Source organism: Microcaecilia unicolor, chromosome 6 (genome assembly GCF_901765095.1).
Source record: "Microcaecilia unicolor chromosome 6, aMicUni1.1, whole genome shotgun sequence".
NCBI lineage: Eukaryota > Metazoa > Chordata > Amphibia > Gymnophiona > Siphonopidae > Microcaecilia > Microcaecilia unicolor.
This window is the reverse complement of record NC_044036.1, coordinates 184,683,248-184,697,206: the sequence shown is the minus strand read 5'-3', so window position 1 is coordinate 184,697,206 and position 13,959 is coordinate 184,683,248. Positions and strand designations below refer to the sequence as shown.

The following is a 13,959-nucleotide window of genomic DNA, read 5'->3' as shown; positions in this document are numbered from 1 at the left end:
ATAGTGGAGTGCCACAGGGATCAGTACTGGAACCAGTGCTATTTAAGAAATTTATAAATTAAATGGAAATCGGAACGATGAGCGAGGTGATTAAATTTGCAGATGACACAAAGCTATTCAAGGTTGCTAAAACACGTGCGGACTGTGAAATATCGCAGAAAGACCTTAGGAAATTGGAAGATTGGGCATCCAAATAGCAGATAAAATTAAAGTGGACAAATGCAAGGTGATGCACATTACAAAGAATAATCTGAATCACAGTTACCCAATGCAAGAGTGCAACTTGGGGGTTAGCACTCAAGAAAAAGATCTAGGTGTCGTTGTAGATAATACAGTGCACTCCATTTAAGTGCACGTCGGAGCCGTTGCCAGACCAAAAGACAGAGCACAGAACTGAAAGTGCCTCCCTAAAACAGCAAAACGAAGGAAACGCTGATGGGCCTCTCGAATTGGCACGTGCAGATACGCTTCCGTGAGATCCAGTGACGTGAGAAATTCTCCCTGACGAACAGCCACTATGACCGAGCGCAGAGTCTCCATGCGGAAGGATGGCACCTTGAGCGCCCCATTGACCCTCTTGAGATCTAACATGGGTCGAAACTGGTCCTCCTTCTTCGGCACCACAAAGTAAATGGAATAACAACCCATTCCCTGCTCGTGCCGAGGAACAGGTACCACAGCTTCCAACTGGATTAAGCGACCCAGAGTCTCTTGAATAGCCTTTAACTTGAGAGTGACAAGAAGAGGGAAAAAACAGATCCGGCAGCGGGTGCTCGAACTCAAGCGCATAACCGACACGAACGACCTCCAGCACCCACTGATCTGAAGTAATTTGGGTCCACCCCTGATAAAACAGACGAAGTCGCGCCCCAACTTCACCAGAGGCTGGACCCGCACACCTTCATAAGGAGGACTTATTACCATTTCCGGCACCTCCGGAGGAGACCCGACCTCCTCGACGACCCCCTCGAAAGGACTGCATCCGCTGGAAAAACCGGCTTTTAGAAGGAGATACAAATCTGCCCGGCCTGTACCGCCTCGCGTCCTTAAACCGACCTCTAGCCGAACCATCCCAACTAGCCGCCTTAGGTCGTAACTCCGGCAACCGTGAGACTTTGGTATCCCCAAGACCACTCATCAGTTTATCCAAGTCCTCTCCAAACAACATAGAACCTTTGAAAGGTAGAGAACACAACTTTGCTTTAGAGGCCGCATCTGCCACCCAGCCCCTAAGCCAAAGAGCCCTGCGAGCCATCACCGCCAGAGCCATATTCTTAGCCGAAGACCTTAGCAAATCATAAAGGGTGTCCACCAAAAACAAAGACCGCATCTCCAATTTGGCCAGGTCCTGAACCAAACCAGTCCTATCTAACGCAAGCTCAGCCAAGAGCTTCTCCGCCCAACGGAAACAAGCTCTGGCTACCAAGCCCCCACACACCGAGGCTTACAAGGCCAAAGCCAACAAATCAAAGCTGCGCTTCAGAAAGGACTCTAGCTTCCTATCCTGAGGATCCCGTAAGGCTGTACCGCCATCCACCGGAATGGCCGTAGCCTTAGTAACCACCGCATCCACCGTAGGTGGTTTCAGCAGGGCCAAAACTTCCGGAGGCAAGGGATACAGCCGTGCCATAGCCCTAGACACCTTACAAGCAGCCTTTGGCACAGACCATTCCTGAAAAACCATGTCTCTAATGTCTGAATTCATGGGAAAGGAACGGGAGACTCTCCAAATCCCCTTAACCAAGGGATCTACCTGGGGTCCCTCCGCAGAGGGAGTGGCCGCCGGAGCAAACTTCAAAGTAGAGATCACCTGATCAATGAGCTCTAACAACTCCTCCTTATGAAAAATGCGAACCACTGAAGAATCTTCCCCAGGCCTTAGCCCATCCTGACCCTCAGACTCCTCTAAGAGATCCTCCTCCTAGGTCACCCCAAACCTCTGACCCAGGCAGAGAAAGTATCTCCATAGGCTCCGAAATATCCACCCGCGGGCGCTTAACTCCCACTGAGCTAGCAGCCTCCGGGGAACAAACAGCCTGAAAGGGGCCAGCTCTCCAGGCATTATACAGAGACCAAACAAACTCAGGGAGGAAACCAGACCCCCCCCACCCCCCGACGCTGCTGAAGCCCCAACACTTCCTGCAGTCTCCGCGATGGACCCCCCTCGCTCCTGAGGCGGCAGGTCCATCGCATGATTTGCAGCTAAACTAGGTGCGCTTCCCGCCACACACAGGTCCCCCGGCACCGGTACGGAATGCGCAGCCAAAAGGGCCACGCTTCCCACCAAAAACGGCTCCGTCGAGGCCAACTCGGGACGCGCAGCAAAAATGGCCGCGTTTCCCCACCGTTGCCAGCCCGGAATGAGCAGTCAAATCGCCGCCCAACACCTCCATCGACTCAGGGGAAAGCACGGGGGGCAAGAGCGCTGACAACGTAGGCTCCCCACAAAATTTACATTGGCCACCTTTCACTTCAACGCCGTGCTTCGCGCAAAACCGACACCTCACCGGCTTAGACATAATGGCCGCGAACACAATAAAAACAAATAGTTGCTTTGTGCTCTGACAGACTAATAGGCAAAACTGCCTAAGGCAAGAACGCCCTTGAAGGCGTTTTATCTCTGGACTGCCACAAGAACGGCCAAAATAGCTGCCATTTAAGAACATTTTTTTTTAAACCTCGTTGCTGATGCCTAAACGCCTCAAGGGTACAGAATGAGGTCTGTAGCCGAGGTCAAGCAGTCCTCCAGAGGAAAAGCACAGGGGGAGGGACCCGGCCACCCGGGTGCGACACCCCACAGGGAATAAGAATCCCCTTAGGACTTACACCCTGTAATAGAGGTCCAAGTGTGGGTTCTCTAACATTTACAACCCAACCTAGAAACCCCAAATGGGCCTACCAGACTGAGTACACTGCACAGGCTGCACACACCTACCCTCTGCTGAGACTGAGAAAATACTGGCTAGTAGAAGGTCTGCACAGGCTACTTGTATAAGAAGTTTTAGTGTTCTCAGTCTCCGTCTGCTGGTAGGAGTGCATAACCCAAACGTCTTGAACGGTCTGGAGGACTGCTGAGGAATGCTACTGATTTTCAAGAATCTCCTTTCGGTGAGATTTGGCCCTGGTCAGTGGTGATTACAGGACTTGTGGGCCGCTATTGTGAGAGCCTTAAAAATGTTTTTGGTGCTCAGCCTTTCAGAGGATAGTGGACAAATGGAAACAGGATTTTGGTACCTATTCTCTAGATCAGTTGCAATCTAGTATAAAATATGGATTCTGACTGGTGGACAGCGCCCAGCTCTGCGAGTTGCATTACAAATTTCTTCTGCGCATGTATACTCATCCTGATCACACCCAGAAAATGGGTTTGCCTATTACTGGTGATTGCTTGAAATGCTCCCGTCACAAGCCACATACAAACATTGTGTTTGGTAATGCCCTTTGATTTTGAAATTTTAGACCAGCTTGTGGACAAATTTGGGCTCTATGTATGGTAATATCTGGTCTATCCTCCCACATAGATCACTTCTTGATTCGATGGATGGCATTGTGGAGGGTATGACGGTTTCAGTGCTCTTTTTGAGTAAAGCTTATTTGATAGCTAAACTATGCATTTTGTTGCAGTGGATTGCTTTTACTCCACCTATCATTGCACAGTGGCGTGATCTGCTTCGGATGGAGAAGCTGACAGCGATTCTCTGAGATCGAGCTGCTACAAAGCATTTTCTTAAAATTTGGGATACCTTTCTGACTACTTTGACTATAAGAGTTCGTACAGTTTTGTTGAATGACCTTTACATTTAATATCTGGAGTATCACTTTGTGAATCTTCATTTGACTTTTCTTATTTTATACATTTTTTTTGTTCTTTCTATGGCCCAGTGTGGGTGAAGAGGGTGAGCAATATGCGTAATAGGGGGATATTGAGGGAGGAGATGTTGTGATGTGATATAGCTCTTGCATCCCACCACCTCTCACTGAATCAACGGTTCAAAGCAGTTTACAACAAAATTCAATCTGTAATGTACATAACAAAATTAAACTAAAAATATAGATTTAAGACCAAAAACGCTTAACTAGTGTTGAGAATTGGGGGGTCCCGAGCCCCCCCAAGAAGGCTGGAGTGACCTTAAATCTGACTCCATCTCTAAATAGCACTAGTACTGGGGTACTCGAGGAGTTATTGCCTCTAAGGGAGACGTTAGGTCTAAGGAAAAGATACCAGCCTTATGACGAACTGGATTTAGACTACAGGTTATACAATGCAGCGAATGATAGCCTGATGTAGCAAAAGCATTTATACTTACAGCCTTTCATCATTAAGTGAAGCCCACAAATCATCATTTGGAATGAAGAGTTTATTTGCAAATCAGACTTTAATCAGATACATTCATCAGACAAATTCTGGATTCAGCTGACTGGAGCTCTGTGTCCTAGATACGTTGGGGAGAACCTCCGAAATATGCTTGGGTGACCAGTCCTTATATACCATCTGGTCCCCATACAAGTCTATTGAGAGGGACTTTTTTCTAATCTTGCTCAATCTATGAGTCATACTTTGCTTTCCGGCCAGGTGTCCATCTGTACCATCTGTACCATCTCCTTTCCTGTTCTAGCTATTTTGAGAGATTGAGACATTTCCCTTTTTGTAAACATTTCCTTAGATACGGGTATCCAAACATCCAAACAAGAACAAAACAACTCTTGTTATGAAGATATCTAAATTTGGATATATCAGGTTCATATCATCTTGTGATCTGGGTGCCAACTTATTAAAGACAGACTCCGTGTTATGAACCAAACTTCTTATCATTTCTGTCTTTAATTTCTACATCATATGTGTTACACTCAATTTGGAAGTTGCACCAGGTTTCATTAGAACTCACCAAGCAGTCCTTGCTCTTGCAGGCTCTCTGCTATAAGGCCATCATCTTGTTATCAGGCCTAGTCAGTGCTTTTCAGCTGTTTAAAGCTATGTAGCTTGGCCCACCACTATTCCAGTGGATAGGTCTTAAGCTAGAACACATATTAACTTGCAGGAAAAGCAAGTCCTTGCTCAGCCAGTCATTGATTTTTAAACCTAGCTGGTATTTTTACAGCCTGAGTCCTAAAATCTGGCCTTCCACCCTTCCGGTGGGCATCCAGTGAGGGCCTCTTGCTGTACTATAATTATACACTAGATAAGATTTTTGAGAAATTGAACCAAAGGAATTTCAAAGAGTTATAGAAAGAGAAAGCCAAAACTGAGGAGCATAACCACAAAAAGAAATTTTCTTATAGTTAATATCAACAAAAGATGGTGATAATAGGTGTTAATGGATCTCTAAATTGCAAAGAGCCTCATACACAGGGAAAGTAACCAAATTTAAGAAGAACTCTGGAGAAGAACCATCAAATATCTTGTAAACCATACATGCCACCTTAAAAAGTACTCTAAAATGAATAGGAAGCCAATGTAAAGATACAACAGCACTAGTAGCACTATCGTACTTCTTAAGACCTAAAATAAATTTAGCCGCTATATTCTGCAACTGTTGGAGCCTAGATCGCGACTTAGCAGAAAAAGGCACATACAAAGCGTTACAATAATCTAGATGACTTTAAAACACATGATCATACCAATATGGCCAAATGAGATCTATCAAAATACCTTCTAATATGACATAATTGGTGTAGTTTGAAAAATACTATTTAAGTTACCAGAACGAGGGAGGGGGTGAATACTGGATAGGTATATCAAGTCCCATTTCCCTTCCCTCTACAAGACCCACAAACTGAATGCATGCACCATGACATACCACAGGGCTAGAATATATATATGTAAAAGATCTGGATAAACACATGCTTACACGTGTGAACAGCCAGAAGCTGCTAAAAGCTCTGTAAATCACTAAGAAGGCAATCCTGCAGTGTTATTGCACTTACCTGTTCCTAGAGGTTCCTTCTCATGTGACAGAGAAATGCGAATCCCCAACTATAGAAAGGAAAAAAAAAACAAGGAAAGGAGACAAGGAAATTAATGCAAATTTCCTGCCACTGTATATCAATCCAATAAATAATAATGTTCAAATACCTTTGGTTTTCAATAACAGCATGTAAAAATTTTAAAACATTTGGGACATATGAGTGTACTAGTAAATAAGGCCCGTTTCTGACACAAATGAAACGGGCGCTAGCAAGGTTTCCTTGGAGTGTGTGTGTTTGAGACAGTGACGTAGCCAGACTGCCAATTTTGGATGGGCCTGAACCTAAAGTGGGTGGGCACAAAATTTTCTCTCTACCCCCCTTCCCCAGCAAAATTTAGTCACAGTTATCAGACGCATTTGTCACACAGGGGTAAAGTGCTGCTTTTCAGTGCATCAGGTTTCAGAAAATAATTTATTTCATAGCCTAACACCCTTTTCAATGAGCTTTCAGAGGCCAAAACCTCCTGCCTCAGATCAGTAAAATGCTGTTACGGTATCCTCACCTGACCTAAGGAAGGAAGTATTGGTCTCTGAAACTTTATTAACACAGGTATTACTTTATCCTAAATTAAAAATAAATTATTTTCTTTACCTTTGTTGTATGGCCATTTACTTTTCTCATTGTGTTGCTCCCAGTCTCTAGATTCTGCTTTCCTTCGTCTTTCTGTTGCCAGGGTTTCCTGTCCGTTCATCACCTATGGCTTTTCATCTTTTCCTCACCCGTGTTCTCCACATGCCCCTTCCTCTTATTCTCCAGTCTTTCCCTACTCTGTCCTCTCCCTCTTTCCATCCAGCAGCTCCCCTCTTTCTCTCCCCATCCTTCCAGTGTCTCCCCTCTTTCTTTTGCATCCAGCGTCTCCTTTTTCTCCCTACCCTTCCATCCAATGTCTTCCCTCTTTCTCTCCTCATCTTTCCACTCATCTACCCTCTCTCCTGATCATTCCATCTAGTGTCTCTATCCCCCCTCTCCTTCTATCCAGTGTCTATCTCTCTACCCTTTTCTGTTCAGTCTCCTCCCTCTCTCCACATCCTTCTAGTTTCTCCCCTTTCTCTCTGCATCCTTTCATCCATCTCCCCTCTTTATCTCCCTATCCTCCCATGTCCAGCAGCTCTTTCCCCTCCAGTCCCTTCTTCCTCTTTCTCCCTTGTCCAGCAGCTCTCCAGCCCCTTCCTCCTCTCCCTCCCATGTCCAGCAGCTCTCTCCCTTCCCTCTAGTCCCTTCTTCCTCTTCCTCCCTTGTCCAGCAGCTCTCCAGACCCTTGCTCCTCTCCCTTCCATGTCCAGCAGCTCTCTCCCTTCCCTCCAGACCCTTCTTCCTCTCCCTCCCATGTCCCAGCAGCTTCTCCCTTCCCACCAGTCCCTTCTTCCTCTCTCTCCCATGTCCCAGTAGCTCTCTCCCTTCCCTCCAGTCCCTTATTCCTCTCCCTCCCATGTCCCAGCAGCTTCTCCCTTCCCTCCAGTCCCTCTCCCTCCCATGTCCCAGTAGCTCTCTCCCTTCCCTCCAGTCCCTTCTTCCTTTCCCTCCCATGTCCCAGCAGCTTCTCCCTTCCCTCCAGTCCCTTCTTCCTCTCCCTCCCATGTCCCAGCAGCTTCTCCCTTCCCTCCAGACCCTTCTTCCTCTCCCTCCCATGTCCCAGCAGCTTCTCCCTTCCCTCCAGTCCCTTCTTCCTCTCCCTCCTATGTCCCAATAGCTCTCTCTTCCTTCCCTCAAGTCCCTTCCTCCTCTCCCTCCTATGTCCCAGCAGCTCAGCTACTTTCCCTCCAGGCCCGCGAATCCACATCCTTCCCACGCTGTCGCTGCCCTTTTGTCCCGCGGAGGCAGCGTTCAGCGTTTCCTTCCTGCCATGTCTTCTCCCCAGGCTCCGCTGCATCGTCCTTGCAAGTGGAATCCTTTTCGGCCGTCGCGCTGCACTGCCATACACACAGGCAGCTTCGCTCTCCCCCGCCGCGTTCATCCGGCCCTAAACAGGAAGTGCATCAAAGAGGGCCAGAATGGACGCGGCGGGGGAGGAGCGAAGCTGCCTGTGTGTATGGCAGCGCAGCGCAACGGCCGAAAAGGATTCCACTTGCAGGGATGATGCAGCGGAGCCTGGGGAGAAGACAGGGCAGGAAGGAAACACTGAACGCTGCCTCCGCGGGACAAAAGGGCAGCGACAGCGCGCGAAGGTTGTGGATGGGCGGGCCTGGAGGGAAAATGGGTGGGCCTGGGCCCGTCCAGGCCCACCTGTGGCTACGCCCCTGGTTTGAGAGAGTGTGTGTGAGAGTGACTGTGAGAGAGAGAGAGAGAGTGTGTGTGAGAGTGACTGTGAGAGAGAGAGAGAGAGAGTGAATGTGCGAGTGTGGGTGTGTGTGACAGAGAGAGTGAGTGTGGGTGCGAGTGTGTGTGTGAGAGTGTGTATGTGAGAATGAGAGTGTGTGTGTGAGTGCGTATGTTTCACACAGATACACTGTATGAGAGAGAGTGTGTGAGACCAAGAATGTGTGTGAGACCATGTGTGCGATACACAGACTGTGAGACCGAGTGTATGAGACCGAGTATGTGAGACCAAGAGTGTGTGAGCGTGACTGTGTGACAGCTAGAGTGAATGTGATACAGTGTGAGACATAGTGTGAGAGACTGTATGAGAGTGAGAGAAAGACAGTGACTGTGAGAGAGTGTGTGTGTGACAGAGATACCTCCCCCCTCCCTCTGTGGTCTCAGGATCCCCTTCCCCCTCTCAGGTCTGAGGACCCCCTCCCCCTCTCTGCGTTCCCCTCCCCTGTTGTGTGAGGACCCCCTGCCTCTCCCCCCCTCTGCGTGGTTGGCAGCACCGTGCGAGTGTGTGTGTGTGACAGAGAGAGAGTGAGACTGGGTGCGAGTGTGTCTGTGAGAGAGAGAGTGTGTGTGATTGTCCTCTGTCCCCTGTCCCCCTCCAGCCACCCAGCGATTCTCATCTCTCCCCTGGCCCCCCTCCAGCCACCCAGCGATTCTCATCTCTCCCCTGCCCCCCCTCCAACCACCCAGTTATTCTCCTGTCTCCCCTGCCCTCCCCTCGAGCCATGCAGCGATTCTCCTCTCTCCCCTGCCCCCCCTCCAGGCACGCAGCAATTATGCTGTGTCTCCTGCTCCCCCCTCCAGCCACTCAGCTATTCTCTCCTCCCCTGCCAGCCCTCCAGCCAGCCAGCGATTGTCCTGTATCCCATGCCCCCTCGAGCCATGCAGTGATTCTCCTCTGTCCCCTGTCCCCCCCCTCCAGCCACCCAGCGATTATGCTGTGTCCCCTGCCCCCCTTCCAGCCACCCAGCAATTGTGCTCTCTGCCCTGGTCCCCCTCCAGCCACCCAGCGATTGTCCTGTGTCCCCTGCCCCTCCCTGCAGCCACCCTGCGATTCTCCTCTGTCCCCTGCCCCCCCTCCAGCCACCCAGTCGAAGCGGCGGCGTTATTGTAAGCCCTGGCCGTCCACGGAGTCAGCTTCTGAACGGAGCCCGTTCGTTCCCTCAGTCCTCCTGCGTTGTTACCCGCCCTCGACGTCATAACGTTTTGACGCGAGGGTGGGGCATAGAGAGATGTGACACCCTTACAGACTTACGAACCCTGAAGCCACGGAGTCAGCTTCAGAATGTTGGAGGTGTGTTTTATTATAGTAGATTTGCTTTGATGTTAGCACACAGGTTTACTGAAATGACCCGATGAAAGAAATGAAGTTTATATTCACTTTAAGGCATCGATGCAGTTGATGTTAAATGTGTGAATTCGAGACTGGAGGGCATTTTATATTTCAGCATTATTTATTACATTTTATTATGTTGTAAATTAAAATCAATTTGGAAAGCATTTTTGCATTACTCACCATACTGATTTATTTTTTACGCTGTACATTATCAAATCATTATGAGGCTCATTTTCAAAGCACTTAGACTTACAAAGTTTCACAGGTTACTATGGCACTTTGTAAGTTTAGGTGCTTTGAAAATACGCCGCCACAGATCTTGATCAGCAACTTGTATATGCACCTAAGACCCTTTTCTATCCTTCCCATTAAAGGGAACAACTACTGTAAAGTTTATCCACTCACAAGAAGACACTGATAAAACAGTACAGTCATAAAGCTAAGTTACTCACCTGTAGAAGGTGTTCTCAGAGGACAGCAGGCATATATTCTCATAAATGGGTGATGTCATCTGACAGAGCCTGGTGTGGACACTGCCAAAGTGTACTGCTACTTGAAATCTTTAAGGCAGTGTCCCAACCGTGCTTGCACGGGTGCTTTCCAGCCCAGCACATGAAGACAGCTACAAGGGGAGATGAGCGGGTTGTGAGAATACATGACTGCTGTCCTCTGTTTCTAATTAGGGGTCTTTCCAACCCAAATAAAAACACCTCGAAGAACACCTGCTACAGGTGCTTTCTCAGAGGACAGGCAGGTATGATATTCTCACAAATGGGACCCACTAGCTACCAGGCTCACAGGAGAATGTTTTCCGATAGTCCAATATATTTATTTATTGCATGTGTATCCCACATTTTCCCACCATATGGCAGGTTCAATGTGGCTTACATATTGCTAAAAAGGCGGTTACAAAATTTAGATTTGTAGAAGTCTAGTACATAATACACAAGTACAATAAACGCATAGGTTGATATATTAGCATATTGTGAGAGAGGTTAATATTATTGTTTTCCATTTCTGTACTTTTCATGTATGGTGGTGTGGGATTAGGCAGATCCAGGGGACAAAGACTTCTTTTTTTTTCCAATTTAAAGTTTTTATTGAGAGCTTAACATACATAACACCTCAAAATACTGAACACATATTACATTCCTTGTTGAACATTATTCCTCCAAAGTCAACATTTACATATATGAGTGCATATTTCTCTTTTCTACCTCCCCACTCTCCATTTTTATCCCCCCTCCTCCCTTCCTTGATCTGTTTATTCCCCTCCCCCCTCCCTCCCTTTCCCACCCAACCTAACTCCCTTCCCTTCCCCTGAACATAGTAACTTAAACTTTACATTTCACCCAGTATGTTATCCAAATGTACCCACTCCTCAGCATCTAATTTTAATCGCCCCAGTCTGCGATCTGTTAATTTCTCCATCTCGGCCACTATTTTAATTTTTGCTGCCCATTGCAGTCCAGTCGGTCCCAGTTTCGATTTCCAATGAAAGGCTATAAGGGACTTCGCTGCCGCCAGACTTATGCGTTTTACTCGTCTGTGCCACTTCAAACCCTTTCTGTTCCCTCCCCCCAGGAGGCACCATTTAGGATCACAGGGGAAATCACCCTTCAGTACTCTAGTGAGAGAGCTTGCGACTTCTGACCAAAAAGTTTGGAGGACAGTACATGACCACCATATGTGCCAATATGTTCCCACTGCTTTTCCACACCGCCAACACTGATCATTCGCGTCAGGATACATCTTTTTCACACGGTCTGGCGTGTAATACCATCTGCTTAATACTTTATATGCATTTTCTTTTATCAATACACATATTGACGCCTTATTCACTTCCCCGCATATAGATTTCCATTCATTCTCACTCAGCTCACTCCCTAAATCTCGCTCCCACTCCCTCATATATGGGAATTTAATGAACTCTCCCCCCCTTAAATGGCGATAAAACAGAGTTATACCTTTCCCCCTTTTGCTCACATAACTCCATGTGTCTTCAAAGGTCTCCGCCTTCTCCATTGCAGGACTACCCCATCCCTGCTTACCCACAAAATGTTTAACTTGCAAGTAGGCAAATATATCTGTCTGTGTTAATCCGTTTGTTTCCTGTAACTCCTCAAAGGATCTAATTTCCCCTGAATCTAATAAATCACTGAATTGGACCAATCCCCTGTGTGCCCACCCTGCAAATCCCCTACCCTGTCTTCCCGCCGGAAAGCTAGGCTCCTGAGTGATTAATGCCTTGGTGGATAATATTCTCGTTCCTCTCAACTTATCCCTTTGTGACCCCCAAATCTTTAACAAATGGATGATGAATGGATTCCTCGTTATAAGTTTATAAGTTTTAACAGGTATGGAAGCCCATAATACTCCCTTTAAAGAGTATCCCTTTACAAAATACTGTTCCAACCTTATTAATGCTGTCTCATCTCCCCCACTCCAATCCGTCATAAATTTTAATTGAGCCGCCTCATAATACCATAGTAAATTGGGAACACCTCTACCCCCTAGATCCACTGCTCTCCACATGATCTTCCTAGAAAGTCTGGCCCCCTTCCCTCCCCAAATAAACCGGAATATTTCAGATTGTAATCTAAATATCTCTCCCTTCGGGACTAAGATTGGCAAGGTTTGAAAAAAGAATAATAGCCGAGGGAGCAGATTCATTTTTATTGCTGCTATCCTGCCCCACCATGATAGCCAGCCATGTTTCCATTTACTTAGATCTCTCCGTAATTCTCTAAACAGTGGGATATAATTCAGTAAGTATAATTGAGACAAATCCCTCGGTATCTGAATTCCCAAATACCGAAAGTGCCCTGCTGCTTTTTTAAATGAGTAGGACTCCAGCAAACTATTTACCTCGCTGTCTGAGAGAGTTATCCCCATTAGTTCAGATTTATCATAATTAACTTTAAAGCCAGACATCCCCCCATATCTATCCAATTCCCGTTTAATAATAGGTAGTGTCAATAATGGATACCCAACATAAAACAAGACATCATCTGCAAATAATGCTATTTTATGCTCTGCATCCCCTATCCTCGCCCCTTTAATATCTGCTAGATTTCGCACCCGTTGTGCCAGAGGTTCAATAGAGATTGCAAACAGTAATGGGGATAGAGGGCAACCTTGCCGTGTCCCCCTTTGAATCGTGAACTGTCCTGTGTAACCCCCATTCACTTTTATTCTGGCTACAGGTGATTTATATAGGCATTGCAACCATCCCACAAATCTCTCTCCAAATCCCATTTCACTCATCACCTCCCATAAATAGTTCCACTCAACCCTGTCGAATGCCTTTTCGGCATCCGTTGTCAAAAAAGCCAGCGGCTCTTTACTTTGTTGTGTCCCCCAAAGGATATGTAATGATCTCCTTATATTATCCACCACCTGTCTCTTGGGCACGAAACCAGCTTGATCTTCATTTATCAGATACGGCAGCACTATCCCCAGCCTATTGGCCATTATCTTGGCTAAGATCTTAATATCCACGTTTATCAGGGATATCGGTCTGTATGAGCCACACACTCCTGGATCACGCCCCGGCTTTAACAGAACCGATATCCCCGCCTCGTGCATGCTAGGTGGAAAAGATCCGCCTGTCAAACCACTGTTCCCCACTCTGCACAAGACAGGCACCAGTTCCTTAGAGAAAACCTTATAAAATTTTGCCGTGTACCCGTCAAGTCCCGGAGCCTTCCCTCCTTTTAAATTTTTAATTACTTCAAGCACTTCTTTATGATTTATGGGTTGCTCCAGCATCTCCCTTTGTGATCCTGATAACTGCCGGAGTCCCAACTCCTGCAAATATTGTTGTATTTCCCCTCTGGGAACCTCCGCCCCCTTCGTATACAAAGTCGTATAGTATTGCACAAATTGGTCACGTATAGCCCTATCACTGTACAAAGGAATCCCTCCCTGTCCCTTAATCATTGATATTGTACTTTTAACCTGACGTTGCTTAAGAAAGCGGGCTAGCATAGTACTTGATTTATTACTAAATTCAAAGAATTTCTGTTGCATGAGATGCCTTCTAAATTCCATTTTCCCGACCTGCATTTTTTGTAATTCAGCCCTGCATTCTATTAAACTTTGTAAAGCCTCTAAATTGCTTCCCTCCTGATGTTCCGCCTCTAATTGTGCTAATCGTTCTCTAATCTCCAATTCCCTAGTTTCGCGCTCCCGCTTCCGGATTGCTCCATTTTTAATGAGGCGTCCCCTTATTACCACTTTAAGAGCATCCCACAGGCTCCCATCCGACACCTCACCCGTATCATTAAATTCCATATATTCTTTTATGGCCCCCCGGATCTCTGTACAGATCTTATCATCCC

General features: G+C 46.8%; 1 protein-coding gene across 3 annotated transcripts in view; it reads right to left on the bottom strand.

The window, feature by feature from the left end:
* The window catches only part of GMPPB (GDP-mannose pyrophosphorylase B), a 159,363-nt gene that overhangs the window by 102,227 nt on the left and 43,177 nt on the right, over window positions 1–13,959 (bottom strand). For all 3 annotated transcript variants that reach the window (XM_030205300.1, XM_030205302.1, XM_030205301.1), the window contains one exon: window positions 5,926–5,974. In XM_030205300.1, the coding sequence (XP_030061160.1) occupies window positions 5,926–5,974 (49 nt within the window). The remainder of the gene's footprint in view (window positions 1–5,925; window positions 5,975–13,959) is intronic.